Raw genomic sequence first — 21,478 nt, 5'->3', positions numbered from 1 at the left:
AATTTTTAGGTGGCTCTCGCATTGTTTTACCCAATCAGAAGGATTGCCTTCACGCAGTTTCCCCCAAGCTTAGAACTGGATTAACATCCGCGTAACCTTGAAGAAATCTGATTTGCCGTCCTCGGCTTTCACCACATACGTGCTGCACAAAGCCTGACTCTTAAATACCCTACACCCACACGCTTTACCGCATTCATCCATGTACCTACTTTGCACTCTTCCGCTGGGAGGGGATCAAATTCATACCATCGATTGACTTCCGTTGCATTGTGTGAGGCCTTAAAGCTAATTATCTCATAATAGATGCCAGGCTCATGCTTGGAGAATAATGATTTTTTTGTCTCGTTAAGGGGTAGAAGCCGGGATTTGACAGCGTGAGGGCACACAGCGGTGACAACAGGCCTATGCCTGCTGACTGCACTGCACATACTAATAGGTTTATATGGAAGGGTGCCATGAAAGGAGGTCTTTATTGCATACACTAAAGTCAAAACATCAACATTATGAGAAACTCATACTGCCATTTTGGACTGACACAACGAACTGTAATATAATTCTTTATTGCTTTATTGCTTTGTAGCAGTTGACATTGCATCGACTGCCTGACATGCATGTGAACATAATCCAGGCAGTAATTACATTTCCCACCACAATGAAATTGGGAAGACAAATAAGTAATATATAAACATACTTTCTAGAAGACAGGGTTGCAATATATGAGAAACTGTAATGAAATGTCCCCCTGAGCATTATGATACAATGTATGATTCCCTAATAATATTATAAACATCACATTATTGCATTACCTAGTGATTCTGTTGAATAATTTCCACTGAACTAAAAGTATATTAATAATAGTGCAATACGCTGAAAGAGTAAGAGTCAATACAGTTTATGCATCATCATTTACTGTCTAACAAAGACAATCATCTTTAGACAAAAATGTATGATTGAGGCTTACGGAAGCAAAGCTAATCGATAATATGTCATATGAGTCTGTGATAGTGCATGATCATTCATTTTGTGATGTGCAAAATATTATAAAGTGAAGAAAAAAAAGTAGGGCTGTAAATCCTACTAAAATATTTAATCGCGATTGTCCTTAATTAATTGCAAATGAATCGCACATTTTTTATCTGTTCAAAATGTTATTTAATACACTTATCAACATGGGAGTGGGCACATATGCTTGCTTTATGACGTATGTATATATTTATTATTGAAAATCAATTAACAACACAAAACAATGACAAATATTGTCCAGAAACCCTCACAGGTACTGCATTTAGCATAAAGAATATATCAAATCATAACATGGCAAACAGCAGCCCAACAGGCAACAACAGTTGTCAGTGTGTCAGTGTGCTGACTTGACTATGCCTTGCCCCAAACTTCATGTGATTATCATAGAGTGGGCATGTCTGTAAAGGGGAGACTCGTGGGTACCCATAGAACCCATTTTCATTCAGATGTCTTGAGGTCAGAGGTTAAGGGACCCCTTTGAAAATGGCTATGCTAGTCGGATTTTAAGGGGGTCAATTAAAAATCGCAAGTTGCGTTAAAGAAATTAGTGGCGTTTAAACGAATTTGAACAAATTAACACATTATTATCGCGTTAACTTTGAAGCCCTTAAAAAAAGAGATTATAATGCCATTTGTCAATGCTGTTGCTCAGCTGGTAATAACTCATTTCACATGGATATTTGTTCAAGCCTCACTTTCAGGTGTTTTTTCTCAGACGCCAATAACTAACTGTGCAACTTTCGGTATAGCAACAAAAAGTCAATAAAGAGAGCCTTTTTTCCAGCAAGTAAATGGGTGTGTTTTCTATAGGCCAATATCAATATTGACAGTGGGGGAACGTCCCGTGGCCCTGGGAATGCAGCTTCCACAGCGGGCTGGTTCTCCAACAGTCCCGGCTTTGTGTGTCTACCCACCGCGCCGGCCGCCACATCGCAACTTCTCCGTAAGTCCTTTTTCTCTCACTAGAAAATCTGAGCAGTGTTCAGTCAGAAAAGGGTATCTGGTCTGCTTCTGTTTGAGATTTTAGACAGATTAACTACTGTATGAACTGAGTCAGTGTGCAAGAATACGTCACAGATTTGAATCTTAGGGTGAAATCTGCATGTATAAATAACCCTAATATGCATATACGCCTGCTGTTTTATATGACAATGACACCTATGGGACACTTACCTGCCTAGATGGAATAATTCTTCTGTTTTTTTTATTGTTATTCTGCAGATTTTTAAGCTCTGATCTGATGATGAGAATGCTGTCGAGGGTCTGTCTCATTGCAGCTCTGCTAGTATGCTGTAAGTAGCGTAATATATGCAAAATGTACACTACATATAACATGTACAGTATTCCTGGAGGATTTATGTAAAGTAACCGTATTAAGTTGAACACACAAACATGCATGTGTAGGCACACATACTGTACACACACAGCAATTTGCCATTCCAGTGTTCACTAATAAGATCCCTATTACAGAAACAATAAACGGTGTATATTGTAAATATCTGTCCGCCCCCGGAGATTATTACCATGAACCGAGCCCTATTAGGAGACTGCAAACTCCTGTGAACATAAAACCTTACGGGGGTTCTCGGGCCTATTGCTGGAGTGACTGTGTGCTGGCGCAAGTGGATGAGACATTTAAAGCCTGATTGAATGCTTAATGCAACATCACATAATTGCAATCTAACTGCAAAGCTTAAGGCGCACTCTGACTCTGAGCAACGTGGAAACGAGACGGACATCTTGTTGCGTAGATGAAATGATTCATGACGCACACAGTGGGCGCAACTTTCACTCTGCAGCTCCATGAATATCACTAAATATCCTCTTTTTTGTTACTTTCAAGTTGATGTGTGTATTTATTCCACCCACAGACAGCATTTCTTGCCATCAAAGTAAAAGACAATGCAGCTGCCACATCCAGCAGGTTATTTCCCGATCCCTGTCACAAACTATCCCCAAATTCTTCTTTTGTGTCTTTGGCATATATTTACCAGAAAACTCAAACAATGCTCACCCACTCCTTTTTTAAGGTTATTCAACTTTATCTTTTTCTTCTTTTTCAATCTTCTTTATTTTTTAGATGACGAGTCCAGACTACTGCCACCTGCTGGTGTTGGCTATGTCTGATGCAGTTAACATAATATGGAAACAGACACCAGGCCAGACTGGTTTAGAGGGTTTCAGGTCCATAGAGGGAGACAGAGGAAGGAGTTTGGTTTGAAGGTTTCAGCACCTCGGGTTAGAGAAAGATAGTTTCAACTCAGTGGATGTTTCTCAAAACCAACCGAAACAGGGATCAAATATGTAGCACCCTAGCAGCCCCATAATGTAGCAACCACCTAGTAATGCGCTAACAACCGTTTAGTAAAATACCAGTAAAACCCTCCAAGCTAATATCGCCCAGGCAACAGGCAGTTCCATTTTTGTCACAAAATTCCGGCCTTTTCTAATTTTAGCTCACATTGCTGAGGAAAATTGCTTTTTTGTGCCAGAGCCAGCTATCCGGCCCGACTGTCTCCCTGTCATTAAGGCCTTCTAGTGATAAGCAGCTCCTTTCAATCACTGAGCCCAGCATGTGTTCCTGTGCCGGGCCAGCGCGATTGAAATATTTTCTGTGCCTCTGAGGTTAATAGAGTTAATGAAGATCAAAGACTCATGTCTGGGCAGGATAATTAGTATTCTGCCGGAATGAAAACACACTATGAATAACTGAACTATGACTCAGTCTGTCTATAATGGACAAGTAACACAGTTCTCAACAAGTGTGCCCAGGCAGTGAGCTAAGAGAAAAAATAACCACCTCTAAGAAAAGTGTTTCTTAGAGATAATCAAAAGCAAGTTCCGTGAAGTCATTAAAGCTTTTTCCATGAACATTCGTCAAGAATGTCTAGAAGGTGTGCTTTTTCTTTATTATATCATCAGGGGTTTTTATGGCATTTTAAAGCAATCAGCCAGTCAGGCGTGACTTTGAAATGTATCAAATTTGCTTCAGCATCAGAACGTTTTGGAGAATAGTATTTTAGTTCTCTTTTTTATTATTTCTTTGTGATTGATTTTTGAGCCCTAAAGTGAATCCTCTTAACTCTAACCCACCTCGTGATGACTATAAATAGCTAAGAAAGGTAAATAGGTGTTGTCTGACTTTGAGGGGAGTTTCTGGTGCTGCTGAATTGTATTGTGTTATACCGACAGGTGTTTCTATTCTTGTGTACACCGCATTTATATCAATGAGGGAAGGCTAAATAACAGAAGCACCTCTCTTTATGATGCAACATTGTTCAACAGTGCTGCAATCTACACTACTGTGTAGATTGGTAATTTGAGTACAGACAGTAAAATCATATCAGTGTCCCTTAAGGCCGAGACACACGAAGTGAACATCAAAGAACTAGCGGCGACAAAGGCCGACTGTTGCATCGCCTCACGTAGCCTTTGTCTTGGCCGACAAGTTGCACTCGAACACTCCGATGGCCGGTTAGCACGTACGTTCTGTGCCTGCGTGAGATGAAATAACTTTCCACACCAGCAGGTCGCGGTAGTCTGTATTTGTTATTCAAAAAGGGAAACCGGAAGACCAAGGACTAAGGATATACAAGCCGTTGTTATGATACGTACATGAAACAAAGCGGCGTTTGCCGACCATTTTCACACCAGCCTCCGACACGGGCAGACTAGAGCCGACGGTGCGGGACACACCGCAATAACTAGGCCGACAGACGCTCGCCGACGGCCCCAAACTGTTCGATGGCCGAGTGTTGGCTTGGTGTGTCAGGGCCTTTAGATCTGTGGCTCAGATTCTCTGTAATACATGTTTAGCATACACAAACATTCAATGCAATCCTTAATCTAAGAAAGTTGTGTAAAGCCACATTTTTACCTCTCTCCTTTCATCTCTCCTTAAGATGTCCTTTTAAGAAGTTGTGCTTTAGAGCATGAAAAGAAGAAAGGTGAAGAATCCCAAAGCCCTGACAAGAACGCTGACAGTAACTTCAAGGTGAAGAGAAATCACTCAACAGCAAGTGACGGGAGACCTAAGGCCGTGGCTCCGAGGAAGAAGGTCAAGCACACGGGAAGTAAGAGAGTTTCCACGGGACCGAGAAGCGACGTCAGCTGCGCCAGACTGGGAGGCATCTGCCAGCCCAACCGATACATCTGCCAAGGTCGATACCTGAAAGACAAGTGTTCAGGGGCCAAGACGCGGCAGTGTTGTATGCCAGGTATAGTGACACACAGTTACACATTAATGTAAACACATACCAGCACATTCATGCATATATTACAAAGACAAATGGGCTATTTTAGACACTATCAGTCACACAAGCACGCTGCTGTTTTTTTGTAGGGATTAAAAGACCGGTATGTGTTGAAACCACTAGATGCCGCCAAATCCTACACACTGTACCTTTTAAAAGGTAGTCAGGAAAATGTATTATAATGGGTGTAAGACTGATATAAGAGACATCAAAAAACGACATTTGAATAGTGTCTTTCTGCTGTAATTGGCCTTATTTCCATATGAATAGAATGTGAGGTGACTCAGAGGACGTTGAAATGTTTTTATTCAAATGCAATTTTTTTTGCGTGGCCTTTTGGAATGAAATGCAGCAACCTTTAAATAAGGAAGAAAAGAATCGGACTAACATATTACTTTTCATACCTGTCACTGTAGTCGGAGCCTGGAGTGTCCTTTGTGCCGGTCACCACAACAACAGAGTGAGGGCGTGTGATGCGCACGGCTGTGGAGCTTTCAACTCTAACAGGTGATTCCTCCTGATCTAATCATTTTGAAGCCTCTGAAGATTACCCATGCGGCAACACGAGAGCTTCCAAGTGCAGATGAGTTGATAATACAACATTTCTGGAGTTACATATTATTCTCTTCAACTGTTCACTATGTGGCTTCTGACATGTCTTGCTGTGTGATCAACCTGGTTATGAGGTTGACATGACAACAGCTCTACATCACGGAGAAAATGGATGAAGTATGTAATCATCTAAGGGATGATGCAATTTCACGGCACAGCTCCCTCGCAACCAAATCTATGTCTATACTAAAAGGACAAGAGAGACCAAAATTATATAGATGATCATCCAGCTTTCTCTGGGTGGATGGCTGGGCAGACGTGTACCACATCCATAGAGAGACATTAGAAGTTCTTTCCTTGAAATATGACTAATTGAAACAGGCTTTTTTACGATATCTGTGCAATTCCAATCTTTTCTGTCGCTCCTCTCACAGAGATAATGACCGACATAAAGCGGTGGACCTGGTGTGTGATGACTATGGTATCGTCAATGCTCCATTCTCAGGCTCTCTGGCGGGCCCAGTGAGTCGGAAAGAGCCTGCTGGGAATCAGTATAATGGGGTCAAACTTCTCAATGATGGTAAGGAGGACAAGATGTCAATAAAGTACTTGAAAGTGAGTGCAGCAAGGGAAAGAAACTTCTGGAGATTATCAATCACCATTTCAAATTATAAGAAAAGATAGAGGAAAAGTCAGGAATTCACCAAGGTCTTTTAAGAGTCGTCCTATGGCAACCAAGAATGTCTATCACATTTCATGGCAATTCATCCAATAGTTGTTGAGATATTTCAGCAGGGACCAAAGTGGTTACATTGCACGGCTGCTGGATTCTCGCAATGTCATGATATCATGTGGGAATCAATCTTGTCAGGCTTCAAGTTATGCAAGCCAGTGCACGGACCAATCAGCGTCCTGTGAGGAGTTACTGGCAGCTACGGGGTTAAGGTTAATGTAGATGCTGCGATAGCGTCAGTTATATCAGAACTGGAGAGTATTTCTTTATTGAAACAAGAGCAAAGAATGTGTTTTCACTCTTCTCCCAACTGGCTTCCACAAGAGTTTGATTGACAGATGGTTCTTCCAATCACCTGCCAGGTATTTTTTGAGAGTGCCAGCCCTTTTCCAAACAGTTTCCAATATGGCTGTCATTTGATTACAATCTTTAATTGCGATTAATCACATGATTGCCCATGATTAATCACTATTAATCGCATGTTTTTTATCTGTTAAAAATGTACCTTAAAGGGAAATTTGTCAAGTATCTAATACTCTTATCAACATGGGAGGGGGCAAATATGCTGCTTTATGCAAATGTATGTATATATTTATTATTGTAAATCAATTAACAACGGAAAACCATAACAAATATTGTCCAGAAACCCTCACAGGTACTGCATTTAGCATAAAAAATATCCTCAAATCATAACATGGCAAACTCAAGTCCAACAGGCAATAACAGCTGTCAGTGTGTCAGTGTGCTGACTTGACTTTAACTTGCCCCAAACTGCATGTGATTATCATAAAGTGGGCATGTCTGTAAAGGGGAGACTCGTGGGTACCCATAGAACCCATTTTCATTCACATATCTTGAGGTCAGAGGTCAAGGGACCCCTTGGCCATGCCAATTTTTCCTCGCCATCATTTAGAGCAAGTTTGGAGCGTTATTTAGCCTCCTTAGTGACAAGCTAGTATGACATGGATGGTACCAATGGATTATTTAGATTTTCTACCAGTATCTTCACTCTAGCTTTAAACCTCCGAAATATCGATTGTGTTAATGCGTTGAAGAAATTAGTGGCATTAAAACGAATTTGCGTTAATGCGTTATTATCGCGTTAACTTTGACAGTCATAGTTTCCAATGATCTCACAAGGTTCTGGCGGGTCAGGTTACCAAAATCGTGGACCAACCAACTGACTGAGCGACATTGCCATCCCTAGTCCCACGTCGCTAACATGGCTTAAAATTACTGGCTGCATCAGCTCAGTTTTCTTGAAATTGCATCTCAAAGTCATACTAATATTTTCTACAACTGAATGAAAAAGCAGGTTTTAATAAGTAACCTTTTATTGTTACCTCAGCAAGTAAATTCCTGTAATCTATAGTGTATGGGGCCACGGCGAGGGTAAAGGTGGTGTTATGGTGGAGGCGTTGGGTGGGGATGAAAAGAAGGGGTGATTTAGATGGATTAGTCAAGGTGCTGGAGAGGGGGGCTGAGACTCCATTGAACTCTCGGTTGCCTCTAACACCAGGACCCAGCTGCATGTGAAACCCCATCAAAGGCTGTTTATGAGTAATGACCCCCACTAAGGGCCATCATTATTACAGAACAAAGCAGCGCATCAGCGTTTGTGTGCGTTTGTGTCGACGTAGCCTGGCGGAAGAGCGCACACATGCCTTTGCAATGTACAGTATGTTTGTGTCTGTGTATTATGTGAGTGATTGTATTTTGAAAGCATCCTGAGTTGATAAGGCGCCAGATTTGATGAGTAAACATCATTAGTCGCTCATTCTGCCTCTACCCCTAATTGAACTGTATTATCAGAACACATGTACCGTCAGCTCTTTTCATCTCAGGGTAAAACACAGACATGATTAGACATCACAGAGACACATTACCTCGCCATGATACCCACATTAATGGTGAGACACTGATCATTAGGAGCTTGTAGGATTTAATGATGGTGCTGCGTTGTAGACTAGCCTACTTTTAGGTTGTTTGTTTCTAAGTTGGCAGCTTGCTTGTTTTTGTCTGCAGAATGGGGAAAGGGGGATGGTAAGACTTATTTATGCATTTCATATTTGTTGGGTGGCCTGAGAATATTTTCATCAACACAGGTGTGCTATCAGCCCAGTCGCACAGCAGTTCGTGCAGTAGTCACGAAATTTAATGTATTGATTTGTGTACATAGACACAAATTATTTTCGTGATGGTCGGCACAAAATCAATTCTTATGTAATCCACGTAATTGTGAACCGGGAGGTATAAAGAGTGGCGAACGCCACGTAGGGAGGCGGTCGGAGTGGATGGGTGGGTCAAAAAAACACTGGACTTTCGTCCAGGAGACCGGTGTTCGTGTACCATGTGAAACCATGAGTCAACGTTGATTTATTTGTCACGTAACTTCCGTACTTACTTTAAAGCACTTCCAGAGTTATTTTAAGCCAAACAAAGATATTTTCCTAAACCTAACTAAGTAGTTTTGTTTGCCTAAACCTAACCAAGTAGATATTTGCCTTAAGCTAACTAAGTAGTTTTTGTCACGTAACTTCCGTACCTTAGTTACGCCACTTCCGGTGTTATTTCAACCACGATCTTTTCTTAAATCTAAGTTTTATTTTGAAAAGACTGGAGCGGAAGATTGAAACGAGTGTCACATGTTGCTGGACATTCGTAGGAAAAGGCAGGAAAAATACATTCTTCTGTTTTTATAAAGCTTATTATTTAGGGCTTTATATTGCCTTTATTAGTGCAGCTGGTGAATGACATGAAAAGGGGGAGAGAGAGGCGATAACATGCAGCAAAGGGCAGCGGGTCGGAATCGAACCCAGGCTGCTGCCAAGGACTCAGCCTACATGGGGCACACGCTCTACCGGGTGAGCTAGAGGTCGCCCTCTTGAAAGTCGTGCTGAGCATCATGAAAAAAAGGGAAATTCATATCCATGTACACGAATGAAATAGATTGAATTTTGTGTCTATTTCATGGTCTGCTGTGAGACTGTGTTTGTGCGATGCTAAAGGTGTCTAACTCCTTTGCTTTTCTCCAACAAACACATTATTATGATCACTTTTAATTCCTATTTTACACATCCATTCCCCCGTGGTGTAGAAACAGCTTTCTGCTGAGACGTATTTCAACTAATTTCTCACAAATTTACCCCATGAAGGTAAAGTAATGAGAACAATCTGACATCACAGGTATAAATAAGCAAAAAAAAACATATTCTTAGTTGTGTCTGTGAGCTGAGTTGAGCCACTCTTAGCATCAGCAGCATCTCACTCTATTACAAAAATGTCATTGATATCCTAAAATTGTTGAAAGAAAAGGGTATGCACATAAAGAAAAATGTCTCAACACGTCCACGCAAGAGATAACACGGCCATAATATACAAAAAAGTATATTTTTTTTGTTTCTGTCTCATCCAGTGTACTGTGTGAAGATCTTCAACATCCGTCCGTACCGTTACACGGGCCCGGTGGCTCAGGGAGAAGCTTTGGGCTACCTGTTGCCGCTGCAGGAACGCTTCTCCGGCATCACATCACACCTAGAGCTGCAAATGTGTGACGGCACTGATCCTTCACCTTTCATATGACCTCTAACCTCTCATCTTGTATATGGCGTCTGAGCTCTGACCTCTACTCATTTAAATTACCCTTGACCCTTGACCTTTAGTTTGACCTCTGATTGTCAGCATTCATGACACCTGTTCACCTTTTGACCCCCTAAACATTTGACACCGTGACCCTGCAGATATAATCCCTGATGCCTATAAAGATAATTATTACATCTAATGTTAGTTGTAACTTTTCTGTACATATTCAAAATATGGCCTATGATGCAGCAGCAATTCTTCATCCTCTATAGAATATAGCCATGCAAAATGTTGATCTCTCTAATGACAGCATTTAACTATATTGTTTTTTTCCCCTGCTTACAGCAATTTAAAGGGCCAGTGTGTAGGATTTGGCGGCATCTAGTGTTGAGGTTGCAGATTGCAACCAACTGAAACTGTGAGCCATGTGTGTAGGAGAACTGTGGTGGCCGACATGAAAATGCCTGTCTATAGTTAGTGTTTGGTTTGTCCATTCTCCATGAAGAGGACCCGCTGTAGATATAAACGGCTCATTCTAAGGTAACGAAAACACAACGATTCTTATTTTCAGGTGATTAAACATTAAAGAAAACATACTTATTAATATTATATTCCATTTCTACCAATAGATCCCCCTAAATGCTACGCACTGTTCCTTTAAGTACATACTTTTTTGATGGACAACTTTTGTGTGACTGATTGATCCTTGATCTCCAAATTGTTCTACTTTTTTGGGGGATATTTTTGTATTATCATTAGTAGGACTGTCCTCGACCAAAGAAATTCTTAGTCGACTAACACGATTTTGTTGACTTATCGATTAGTTGATTTAATCCGCAGATCTGTAAAAATTGTGTAATCCAGAGATGTGCTCATAAATTTCTTGGAAATAAATCATTCAGCATGAAAAAGCATAAAAAACAACTAGAGAAATCTAAGTCGACTAAGACGTAAAACGACTAACGGGACAACCCTAATCATTATTCACATTTTTTCCACTGAATGCCATGTTTATTTTTAAAAAGTTCCCTGGATTTTTTTTCTTTCTATCCTTCAACATGGACTCATATAACCCCCTTTGATGTGCTCTATTTATAGGCCTATTTGAGTGATGCAATAAATTCTTACTTTCATTTCTGCTTTTGATTAAAATGGTTCCTATTCCAAATAACCAAGTTGGAAGTTAAATGTAGGATGTGACAAGTTTAAATTGGGAGTCACATAATGTCACAACTTGTCATAAAAATAAATTGTTCAGTTTTTCAATACTTGTAACTCACTATGACAATTCTGACTCCTGACATTGTCTCCGTAATGCAGTCGTCATTATTAATCAGCTGTAATTCTATAGCAAGGGCTGTGCCTCTGCAGATAGGAAGGAACTGCCACATATACAGCACTAATGTAATGAGTACAATGCACCAAAAGATGGAGCTGTTTTGCAACAAAATGGTCAGTCAAATCTCAAACTTGGTGATTAGTCTTTTTAAAATCTCTATATATCAAAGTGTCAACTTTGCAATTTTTTGAGTAACTTACAAAATAACTACAGTTCAATCTAAAACAATTAATTGCAGCATAACACTGTGATATTAATAGGGAGGAAACAATGACAAGTTTCTACTTACAAAGCACTTTTCTGGAACAAAATTAGCACATTTCCAGTTTAACCCATCCCAACTTTAATCATCTCATGACCGAGAACGAGACATTAAGCACGCACACACATGATGATATCATGTGTTGGAGTCTCAGTGAGTCATCAGTTCCTCGTTTACACCCCAACAAATCTGTTGCTTTCCATGTGATCAAGCAATAGTACAACTACAAGTGAACATGTGAGCAAATTACAAAATTAGCCATAATTCACATAATTATCTATAATACATTTGCATCCAATTATCATGAAACGTGGAACAGAACTGTATGTTGTTTCCTTTCAGACATTTTCAAATTGACCAATAGTGGGTGCAACAAACAACACAATAGTTCAAGACACTTGAACCTAGATTCCCAAGTTCATACATCAAATTTGCTTTAAAAGGCTGTCCTTACAGTGGTAATAGACCTACCAACTGGGGAAACCTTAACTCATTTGAATAATAGAAATTCAAATTTGAGACAATGTCCCACATTTTCATTGGTTCTAGTTTTCAAAAGTCAAACCACTGCAGGACAGACGCTTTTCTAAAAATCTGGCTTTTATCCAATGGCTGTGAAGAAAGCAGAGAAGGCTGTCATCACAGGGCTGTGTTTGCTGTCAAACTGCGCACACGTAGGTCAAGTGCAGGTTAACATTTCATCGTCTTTGCTACGCTACACACCCAACGGAGAAAATTAAGAGTCACCGCAAAGTCCCAAACAGTTCAGATTCAGGCGGAATATGATGGAAACTATCACAAAGAAAAGGAAGAGCGGCTACAACAAAGACGGATGCATTCGGGCAAAGCATAGAGATGTTACAACATAAGGAGCAAAATACAAATGTTTATTATTGAAGATAGTTAGACATATCAAAATTGTAGACTATATCTCTCAGCCTTTGTAACATGTCCCATATTGTCCCACACAAACATACTCTTTGTCCCACATTTGGTTTGTTAGGATCTGGTCACCCTAATAAATATTAATGAATAAAGACTATAATAGTTTTGAAGCATTGACATAAAATATCATTATTGACTATTATTTGTTTGAGGAAGACCTACACCCACTGGAGCTTAGGTGTCCCACATTAGGCATTATCCCACTTTACAGCAACTTAACCTATATTTCACTCTCCATCCACTCCTCTTCTTAAATCTGTGTATTTGTGGATTATTGACATTAAGAGTATTTGATACATGTGGATGAAAATGTTCCCACCCAGTAACAGGCCTAAACATTACACACCATATGTCATGTGGCATTTGTTGTTTTTTTTATAGTTTTTTAGTATGGCACATTGTACAGTTTTCAGCCATGCCTGTTTTAGGGCTTTACTTTAATTGGACATGTCTGCTTTTTATAGCCAATAATTAGACTATTTACACAGAATAGCTCCAGTTCTGCTGTGTTAAGTTGATGGAGACTTTTAGAGCTGCAACAAGTAATCGATGAGTTGTCAACTATTAAATTAATCGCCAACTATTTTGATAATCGATTAATCGGTTTGAGTAATTAAAAAAAAAAAAAAAAAAAGTCAAAATTTGCTGAATAAGACTATAATAGTTTTGAAGCATTAACATTAAATATCATTATTGACTTTGATTTGTTTGAGGAAGACCTACACCCACTGGAGCTTATCCCACATTAGGCAGTGTCCCACTTTACTGGCAACTTACCCTATATTTCACTATCCACTCCCTTTTTTAAAATCTGTGTATTTTATGGATTATTGACATTAAGAGTGTTTGATACATGTGGATGAAAATGTTCCCACCCAGTAACAGGCCTAAACATTACACACCATATGTCATGTGGCATTTGTTGTTTTTTTTATAGTTTTTTAGTATGGCACATTGTACAGTTTTCAGTCATGCCTGTTTTAGGGCTTTACTTTAATTGGACATGTCTGCTTTTTATAGCCAATAATTAGACTATTTACACAGAATAGCTCCAGTTCTGCTGTGTTAAGTTGATGGAGACGTTTAGAGCTGCAACAAGTAATCGATGAGTTGTCAACTATTAAATTAATCGCCAACTATTTTGATAATCGGTTAATCGGTTTGAGTAATTAAAAAAAAAAAAAAAAAAGTCAAAATTTGCTGAATAAGACTATAATAGTTTTGAAGCATTAGCATTAAATATCAATAGTGTTATTGACTTGTATTTGTTTGAGGAAGACACACATTGTCCCACATTACGCAGTGTCCCACTTTACTGGCAACTTACCCTATATTTCACTATCCACTCCCTTTTTTTAAATCTGTGTATTTTATGGATTATTGACATTAAGAGTGTTTGATACATGTGGATGAAAATGTTCCCACCCAGTAACAGGCCTAAACATTACACACCATATGTCATGTGGCATTTGTTGTTTTTTTTATAGTTTTTTAGTATGGCACATTGTACAGTTTTCAGTCATGCCTGTTTTAGGGCTTTACTTTAATTGGACATGTCTGCTTTTTATAGCCAATAATTAGACTATTTACACAGAATAGCTCCAGTTCTGCTGTGTTAAGTTGATGGAGATGTTTAGAGCTGCAACAAGTAATCGATGAGTTGTCAACTATTAAATTAATCGCCAGCTATTTTGATTATTAATCGGTTTGAGTAATTTAAAAAAATAAAAAAAAAAGTCAAATTTGCTGAATAAGACTATAATAATTTTGAAGCATTAACATTAAATATCATTATTGACTTTGATTTGTTTGAGGAAGACCTACACCCACTGGAGCTTATCCCACATTAGGCAGTGTCCCACTTTACTGGCAACTTACCCTATATTTCACTATCCACTCCCTTTTTTTAAAATCTGTGTATTTTATGGATTATTGACATTAAGAGTGTTTGATACATGTGGATGAAAATGTTCCCACCCAGTAACAGGCCTAAACATTACACACCATATGTCATGTGGCATTTGTTGTTTTGTAGTTTTTTAGTACGGCACATTGTACAGTTTTCAGTCATGCCTGTTTTAGGGCTTTACTTTAATTGGACATGTCTGCTTTTTATAGCCAATAATTAGACTATTTACACAGAATAGCTCCAGTTCTGCTGTGTTAAGTTGATGGAGACTTTTAGAGCTGCAACAAGTAATCGATGAGTTGTCAACTATTAAATTAATCGCCAACTATTTTGATTATTAATCGGTTTGAGTAATTTAAAAAAATAAAAAAAAAAGTCAAATTTGCTGAATAAGACTATAATAGTTTTGAAGCATTAACATTAAATATCAATATTGTTATTGACTTGTATTTGTTTGAGGAAGACACACATTGTCCCACATTACGCAGTGTCCCACTTTACTGGCAACTTACCCTATATTTCACTATCCACTCCCTTTTTTTAAATCTGTGTATTTTATGGATTATTGACATTAAGAGTGTTTGATACATGTGGATGAAAATGTTCCCACCCAGTATAACGTTGATACAGCTTTAAGTGCGTTGGATTGAACCCATAGCTGAGTCCTCCTGCAGCCTGCAGCCTGCTGTGGTCTGCTGTGACGCTGGAGGGCTGGAGGGCTGGTCCATGGAGCAGGATAATGAAGCGTCCCAGTCGCTCAGTGGGAGTGGGCGAGCTGGGATAGGCTGGGAGTTTGGTTGGAGACGTCAAACGGGACGGGAAACCAACAAGAAACCGACCGACTAGTAACTTCTGGCTTTCTGAGCAGGCTGAATGTTGGACAGGAAATCTGACGTAGACAGCTTTTTACTGAGGGGGGAAAAGAAAAGAAGCATTTGTTGCATTCAGAGGTCACAGACGGAGCTGATCGGATGACAAAAAAGAAGCGAAACTTTCTCTTTTGATCGCTCGTAAAAAACCCTCCAACCGGGATTTTCTGTTTTTCTTTTCTTTGTAACGGAGGCGCAGAGAGAGAGAGAAGAGGACACCATGCCACGGCGCACAGTGCTAGAAGTAACAGTGCAAGATGTCCAGAAACGGAGGAATCCAAACAAACACTACGTAAGATGACTTTCATTATGACAACAGCAACAGCAGAGCTTAAAGTGGGGAACAGATCAGGGCTATTTTGCAACACTTCTCTCTTTTCCTGTCGGTAAAAGTAAAAACAAAGGGAGGATCAAATTACAGTTTACCAAAGCCAGCCCAAGTGGACTGTTGATCAGACTCTTTAGTTTTACACTGTTAGCACTACAATCAGTGGAGATTTATGAGATCCTAAACATACCAGACAGTGAAGAAAAGACATTATCACTGACAACCTTAAAGAGTTACAGAGTTCAAGTTGCTCCTGGCTGTTTTTCAGCTTGACTGAGTCAGACTAATGTTGGGTTCATCACTTCTTTGTTTGGGTTTTCAGATTTAACCAGCATCTTTTGTCTTATACTCAGAGGAATTATGGTCACCAAATGGATCTAACTCTTATGACCTTTCACCCTCTCTGTCTGCATACATTCAAGTGACCCTCAGCAACTCAGTATCACATGTTTAACATCAGTGAAGAAACTGAGTTATTAGATACCATACAGTGAAGAAAAGACATTAAACACTGACGTTTGACAACCTTAAAGAGTTACAGAGTCTCATTCCTGGCTGTTTTTCAGCTTGTCTGAGTCAGACTAATGTTGGGGTTTATCACTTCTTTGTTTGGGTTTTAACATTTAACCAGCATCTTTTGTCTTATACGATAATTATGGTCTAACTCATGTGACCTTTCACCCTCTCAGTCTGCATACATTCAAGTGACCCTCAGCAACTCAGTATCACATGTTTAACATCAGTGAAGAAACTGAGTTATTAGATACCATACAGTGAAGAAAAGACATTGAACACTGACGTTTGACAACCTTAAAGAGTTACAGAGTCTCATTCCTGGCTGTTTTTCAGCTTGTCTGAGTCAGACTAATGTTGGGGTTTATCACTTCTTTGTTTGGGTTTTCAGATTTAACCAGCATCTTTTGTTTTATACTCAGAGGAATTATGGTCACCAAATGGATCTAACTCATGTGACCTTTCATCCTCTCAGTCTGCATACATTCAAGATGACCCTCAGCAACTCAGTATCACATGTATATATGTGAATATATAGGCATTGTACTAATTCTACCAGAGTCTGCAGTCAAACAAAGTAGTGCTTCTCCTATAGCCTGCAGCTATGTGTGTGTGTGTGTGCCATCAGAAAACATTTTAATAGGCAAATCAATCCAGTCCTGAAAACATCCAGACTAATCCCCATGAGTTCAAATTGAGCATTCCAGCTTTGTCGCGCCTGAGGCTCTTCAATTTGCTCGTAAATACATACAGGCACTGGTAGGTAACCAGGAAGTAGAGTTTAAGGTCATCACAGTGAACACAAGGCAATGTTTGAACAAGGGAAGGGTTTAAACATTACAAACCATATGTCATGTGTTGTTTTGTTACTTCAGTTTTTTAGTACGGCACATTGTACAGTTTTCAGTTAACGCCTGCTTTAGGGCTTTACTTTAATTGGACATGTCTGCTTTTTATAGCCAATAATTAGACTATTTATGCAGAATAGCTCCAGTTCTGCTGTGTTAAGTTGGAGACTTTTAGAGCTGCAACAAGTAATCGATGAGTTGTCAACTATTAAATTAATTGCCAACTATTTTGATAATCGGTTTGAGTAATTTTTTCTGGTTTCTTTACTCCTTTATGTCAGTAAACTGAATATCTTTCAGTTGTGGACAAAACAAGACATTTGAGGACGTCATCTTGGGCTTTGGGAAACACTGATCGACATTTTTTTTACCATTTTCTGACATTTTATCGACCAAACAACTAAAAAATAGTCAACAGATTATTCGACAATAAAAAATAATCCTTAGTTGCAGCCCTAGAGACGTTAAAAGTGATAATATCCTGATGTCAGGTGATAATGCTATAGGGTTATCTCATTAACAGTGTCTCTCTATTGGCGTACAGTATCTGTGCCAATTTAGGAATCTGTTCCACTACCATTACCGTGTGTGGGGGTGAGCAGGACAAAAGTAGGGAGAGAAGAAGAACAAGAATCAATGTGTGAATATTTTTCCTGTTTCTAAAATCATTTCCCGTTGGTACTGCAAAGTTGTGTGGGAGACAAGAATGTCAAATAGACAAAAGACCCATTGCTCGCTTTTCTGCAATTCTTAAACAATGGAGCTTTCATCATTCTGGGGGATACATGTGGGTGAAATTGTCTGCAAAAGTGCACACAGTCCATTTTTAGAGTAACACGTATGACATCATATGATGTAGCGGGCCAAACAGTGAGAGCCACTGCCAAGGCCTTAGGAGGTGTTCGTGTTAGTTCCGTGTACATGGTGTGTGTACTCGTATGTTGGTCTGCATCCATGTATGTGTGAAAATGATGCCTGGGTTGAAGGACCAACAGACCTTACACCGCTGTGAGTGTTAGTGGTCAAGGACGCAGAGTTCTCGAGGTCCCGTGTCTTCTCCATCTGTCTGTTTGCTCTCCGTGTTGTACTCTTGTTACCTTAAAATCTTCCAGAACCCTGGAGGTGCGGGTTAAGTGTACAAAAAAGCAGCTTATAGCGCTACTGCTCATCAGATTTGAACCAATCCCGTAGGAAGGAAAAACACCTGAAAAATCACATTCCTAAGACACTTACAGATATAAGAGCATTTTACGGCCAGTATTAGTGTTTCATTGCCCAGAGAAGCTTTTATAGCTCAAGTTATAGCCTTTCCCTTTCTTCCTCAGAGCTATAGCTTCAGCCTCATTTACCATCATAGGTGCTGTACTTGTAGATTATTTGTCTTAATTATGTTTATAGACTGTAGCAAGGAAATGGAAAACCCTTTTGCATATAATGGTTCTTAATTGTTTAGAATTAAGCAAATAGTTATTGTCCACCCACAGGCAATACCCAAGAAATAGTCACTATGCTTGTGTTATTGTATATATTAGAGTTGTTCCGATAACAGTATCGAAAGTGCATCAAGTATCGGCGAGTATGCAAGTCTATGCACCGATCCAATAACACGTCATCATATTATTTATCAGCTCATTTACGCTACACAGCAATACTAGTCACTCGCTACCCGATCCATACATCCTGCCTGATCGATCGGTACTGCGCATGTGCAACGCTCAACAGAGATGAGAAAGAAACTCATTCGTTAGCTACTTCCATCATGGATTTTCGGACACCGGGATCGCTTTTCTGCAGCTGATGATGGAAGTAGATAACGAGTGAGCCCTCTCGCTTCTTCCTCATCTCTGTTGAGATTTGCACATGTGCAGTACTGATAGGGCAGGTGCTAACGGAGAGTGTAACGCTAACCAGAGCTAGCAAAACATACGCAATTTGGCAATATCTTACACAGGAAAATACCACCAGTAAAACAGTGACGTGTTTTTAAAAACTGGTATCGGATCGGTACTCGTTATCGTCCGATACGCACGTTCAGGTATGGGTATCGTGAGGGAAAAAATGGTATTGGAACATCTCTAGTATAGACGGCCCTCCATTGGTTTAAGTTTACACACTGACACATAACTCTTTTTATTCAATGAAGACAGCCTCCCTGCTGGTCTATATAGCTCCTGTAGTTGGTCCATCCATGGCCATATCTGACTGTACTGCCCTGAAAGTGAGAGCGAGGCCAGAGGAGGTCTGGGAGTGGGGCCAACAGCATTCAGCCAGACACAGCAAGCCACCGGGGAGTTTCCAATCACCTCCCTGCCTCTCCCCTCCTCTTATTCTTCAACAAAATAAAGAACTGTGTCTGTTGCCTGTAGACGACAATGATTAGGCTATAAGCTTTTGGTTGGATGCTTTGTGCTGTTTTATTTTGGTTAAAGGGTAACCTTGGTATTTTTCCACCTGGACCCTATTTCCCCATGTCACCTCTTCAGATTTTAGAACGAGACTTCTCCTTGAGTGAGACTCTTTCCATAATGTCAGACACTTATAATAACAATCAGAGCCTGTCATGGCAAAAACAAGCACTTTTAGTGGGCGTAAATGACAGTACCAGCTTGCCCCAATAGCACCACATTGCAGCCTGTGAGCAGCTGCCGTCCGCAGTGCTCTCCCTCAATACTGGACCAATTTCAGAAATTGTTGTCCCTATTAGTCAATTAGACACAAAACCGTGGGTAAATATATTCCAGGTTGAAAAATACAGAAGTTACACTTTAATATGAGGCTGATGGAATCTGCAGTTATATATATTGAAGGCTTCACATCAAACTCATGAATTGATATTTCCATTGCTGCTTTTGCTGCTCAGGTCTTTATGGGAACAGCTGCTACAACAATGTTTCTCAGTAATTTTGAAAAGACAGCATTGTCAAATCTGCTGCATCTATACAGGATAATGACTTCCTCTTCAGCAGGAAGTGACGCAGATGGACTAGGAAATGAAATAATCACATATTCCTAGTACTGTGTTCATGTGAACGGATGATGACAGTGACCGCTGCCTGTGTGACAAGCGTGCTGTTTGCCTTTCCTCATGCTACCTTCCTCTGGGAGTCACAGCACTGCCAGTTACCGGCACCATGAGTCAGGAGTGATGCCCCAGGGGGGGGTTTGGATTTTCAAGTGGTTGACAATAATGGCTATTTGTTAGTTTAAATGTTCCACTTATTTTTGTCTTTTGTTTTTTCCAGGTTTACATCATCAAAGTGTCCTGGAGCGATGGCAGCACAGAAAGCATTTACAGACGCTACAGCAAGTTCTTTGACCTCCAGGTGAGTACGTGTGTGCATGAGTAACTGTGTGTCTTTGGTATGTCTACTGTAGTTGTGTGTGCAATTGCATGTTTTAGGGGACAAGGAGTGGGACAAGACTAGCATAGGTCAGGAAAGTAAATGTAACTCCTCTCTCCATACAACGCTGTCCCCCTGTAGACCTAGTGCTTGTAGCCAAAGCTCTCCCTGCTCCACCCATATGACACTGGCAATTAAATTGTGCGAGAGGAGTCGGAAAATGTCCCAATGAAGTTAATAGAGGACAGTGATGAATGCGACGACCACACTGATGACCACAGAAATGTCTGAATCACTCTCGAGCGTCACGCTGGCAGCGTGTGTTGCACAAGGAGGGAATCTCATTAGTATCCTAGTTTCCGTTCCTCTTTCGAAGGTAATGGATCGGAGGCCTCGGCCACGTCCTTGCTCAGAGAGCGTGGACTCCAGGAAACACAGAAAGGCAAGCACTATTAATGAGCACAAAGTCAATTTAGGCGGGGCATACCGTCAGCCCTAATTGGATTACATTCCTTTTAATTGATTAGGATGGTCAATGCGTGAGCGATGAAATCCAGAATTCTAATGCTCCACAGAGGTTTTTCTGAGGCTGCAAGTGTCATATTGAGCGGATGAATACAAACCATTTCATTAATAATATTAGTTTGACTTAAGGCTTCAAAAGCTGCCAACAGTCTTACGTATGAATCAGCTCCTATCACACTCATGATTGTTTTTTAACTGTAGCAACTTTCTGTTTTTTGAGGCCATGACAAAGTAAAAGTCCATGTGTAACTATGAAAAGTAATCTTTGTAGTGTAATAAACACAGATTGGCTAAAAACATTAAGGGCTGTTATCTGCCCTTTACTGATAACATTTAAAGGGGTGTTTAGTCATATGGCCACTGTTGAACTGTTGTCAATCAGTAAGACCTGCAACAACAGTTAAAGAACTTTACTCGTCTTATAAAAGCTTTTACCAATATAGATCCTTGTAATTA

The 21,478-nt window shown here is 40.0% G+C and overlaps 2 protein-coding genes across 5 annotated transcripts in view; both read left to right on the top strand.

The window, feature by feature from the left end:
• The first annotated feature begins 1,868 nt into the window (after nucleotides 1-1,868).
• Nucleotides 1,869-11,267, top strand: LOC119475902 (leukocyte cell-derived chemotaxin-2-like). The gene is made up of 6 exons (XM_037748994.1): nucleotides 1,869-1,966; nucleotides 2,245-2,315; nucleotides 4,926-5,240; nucleotides 5,693-5,783; nucleotides 6,263-6,408; nucleotides 9,977-11,267. The coding sequence occupies exons 2-6, from the start codon at nucleotides 2,264-2,266 to the stop codon at nucleotides 10,141-10,143; spliced, it is 771 nt and encodes a 256-aa protein (XP_037604922.1). The 5' UTR covers nucleotides 1,869-1,966; nucleotides 2,245-2,263; the 3' UTR covers nucleotides 10,144-11,267.
• Nucleotides 11,268-15,289: 4,022 nt separating this feature from the next.
• The window catches only part of sh3pxd2b (SH3 and PX domains 2B), a 47,092-nt gene continuing 40,903 nt past the window's right edge, over nucleotides 15,290-21,478 (top strand). Inside the window, exons 1-2 of one of the 4 annotated variants that reach the window (XM_037748472.1) lie at nucleotides 15,290-15,759; nucleotides 20,399-20,479. In XM_037748472.1, the coding sequence (XP_037604400.1) occupies nucleotides 15,688-15,759; nucleotides 20,399-20,479 (153 nt within the window). In that variant the 5' untranslated portion in view covers nucleotides 15,290-15,687. The remainder of the gene's footprint in view (nucleotides 15,760-20,398; nucleotides 20,480-21,478) is intronic. The other 3 variants (XM_037748473.1, XM_037748474.1, XM_037748475.1) reach the window with 3 other exon arrangements.

Source organism: Sebastes umbrosus, chromosome 17 (assembly GCF_015220745.1).
Source record: "Sebastes umbrosus isolate fSebUmb1 chromosome 17, fSebUmb1.pri, whole genome shotgun sequence".
Lineage (NCBI taxonomy): Eukaryota > Metazoa > Chordata > Actinopteri > Perciformes > Sebastidae > Sebastes > Sebastes umbrosus.
Note: the sequence above shows the minus strand (reverse complement) of the source record. Positions and strands in the feature narration are given on the sequence as shown.

Bases quoted from the DNA above. Each gene is read 5' to 3' on its own strand.
- LOC119475902 (XM_037748994.1), top strand. From the start codon at position 2,264: ATGATGAGAATGCTGTCGAGGGTCTGTCTCATTGCAGCTCTGCTAGTA. The intron at 5,241-5,692 runs GTATAGTGACAC...CTGTCACTGTAG, and splicing joins GCGGCAGTGTTGTATGCCAG to TCGGAGCCTGGAGTGTCCTT. The intron at 6,409-9,976 runs GTAAGGAGGACA...TGTCTCATCCAG, and splicing joins GGTCAAACTTCTCAATGATG to TGTACTGTGTGAAGATCTTC.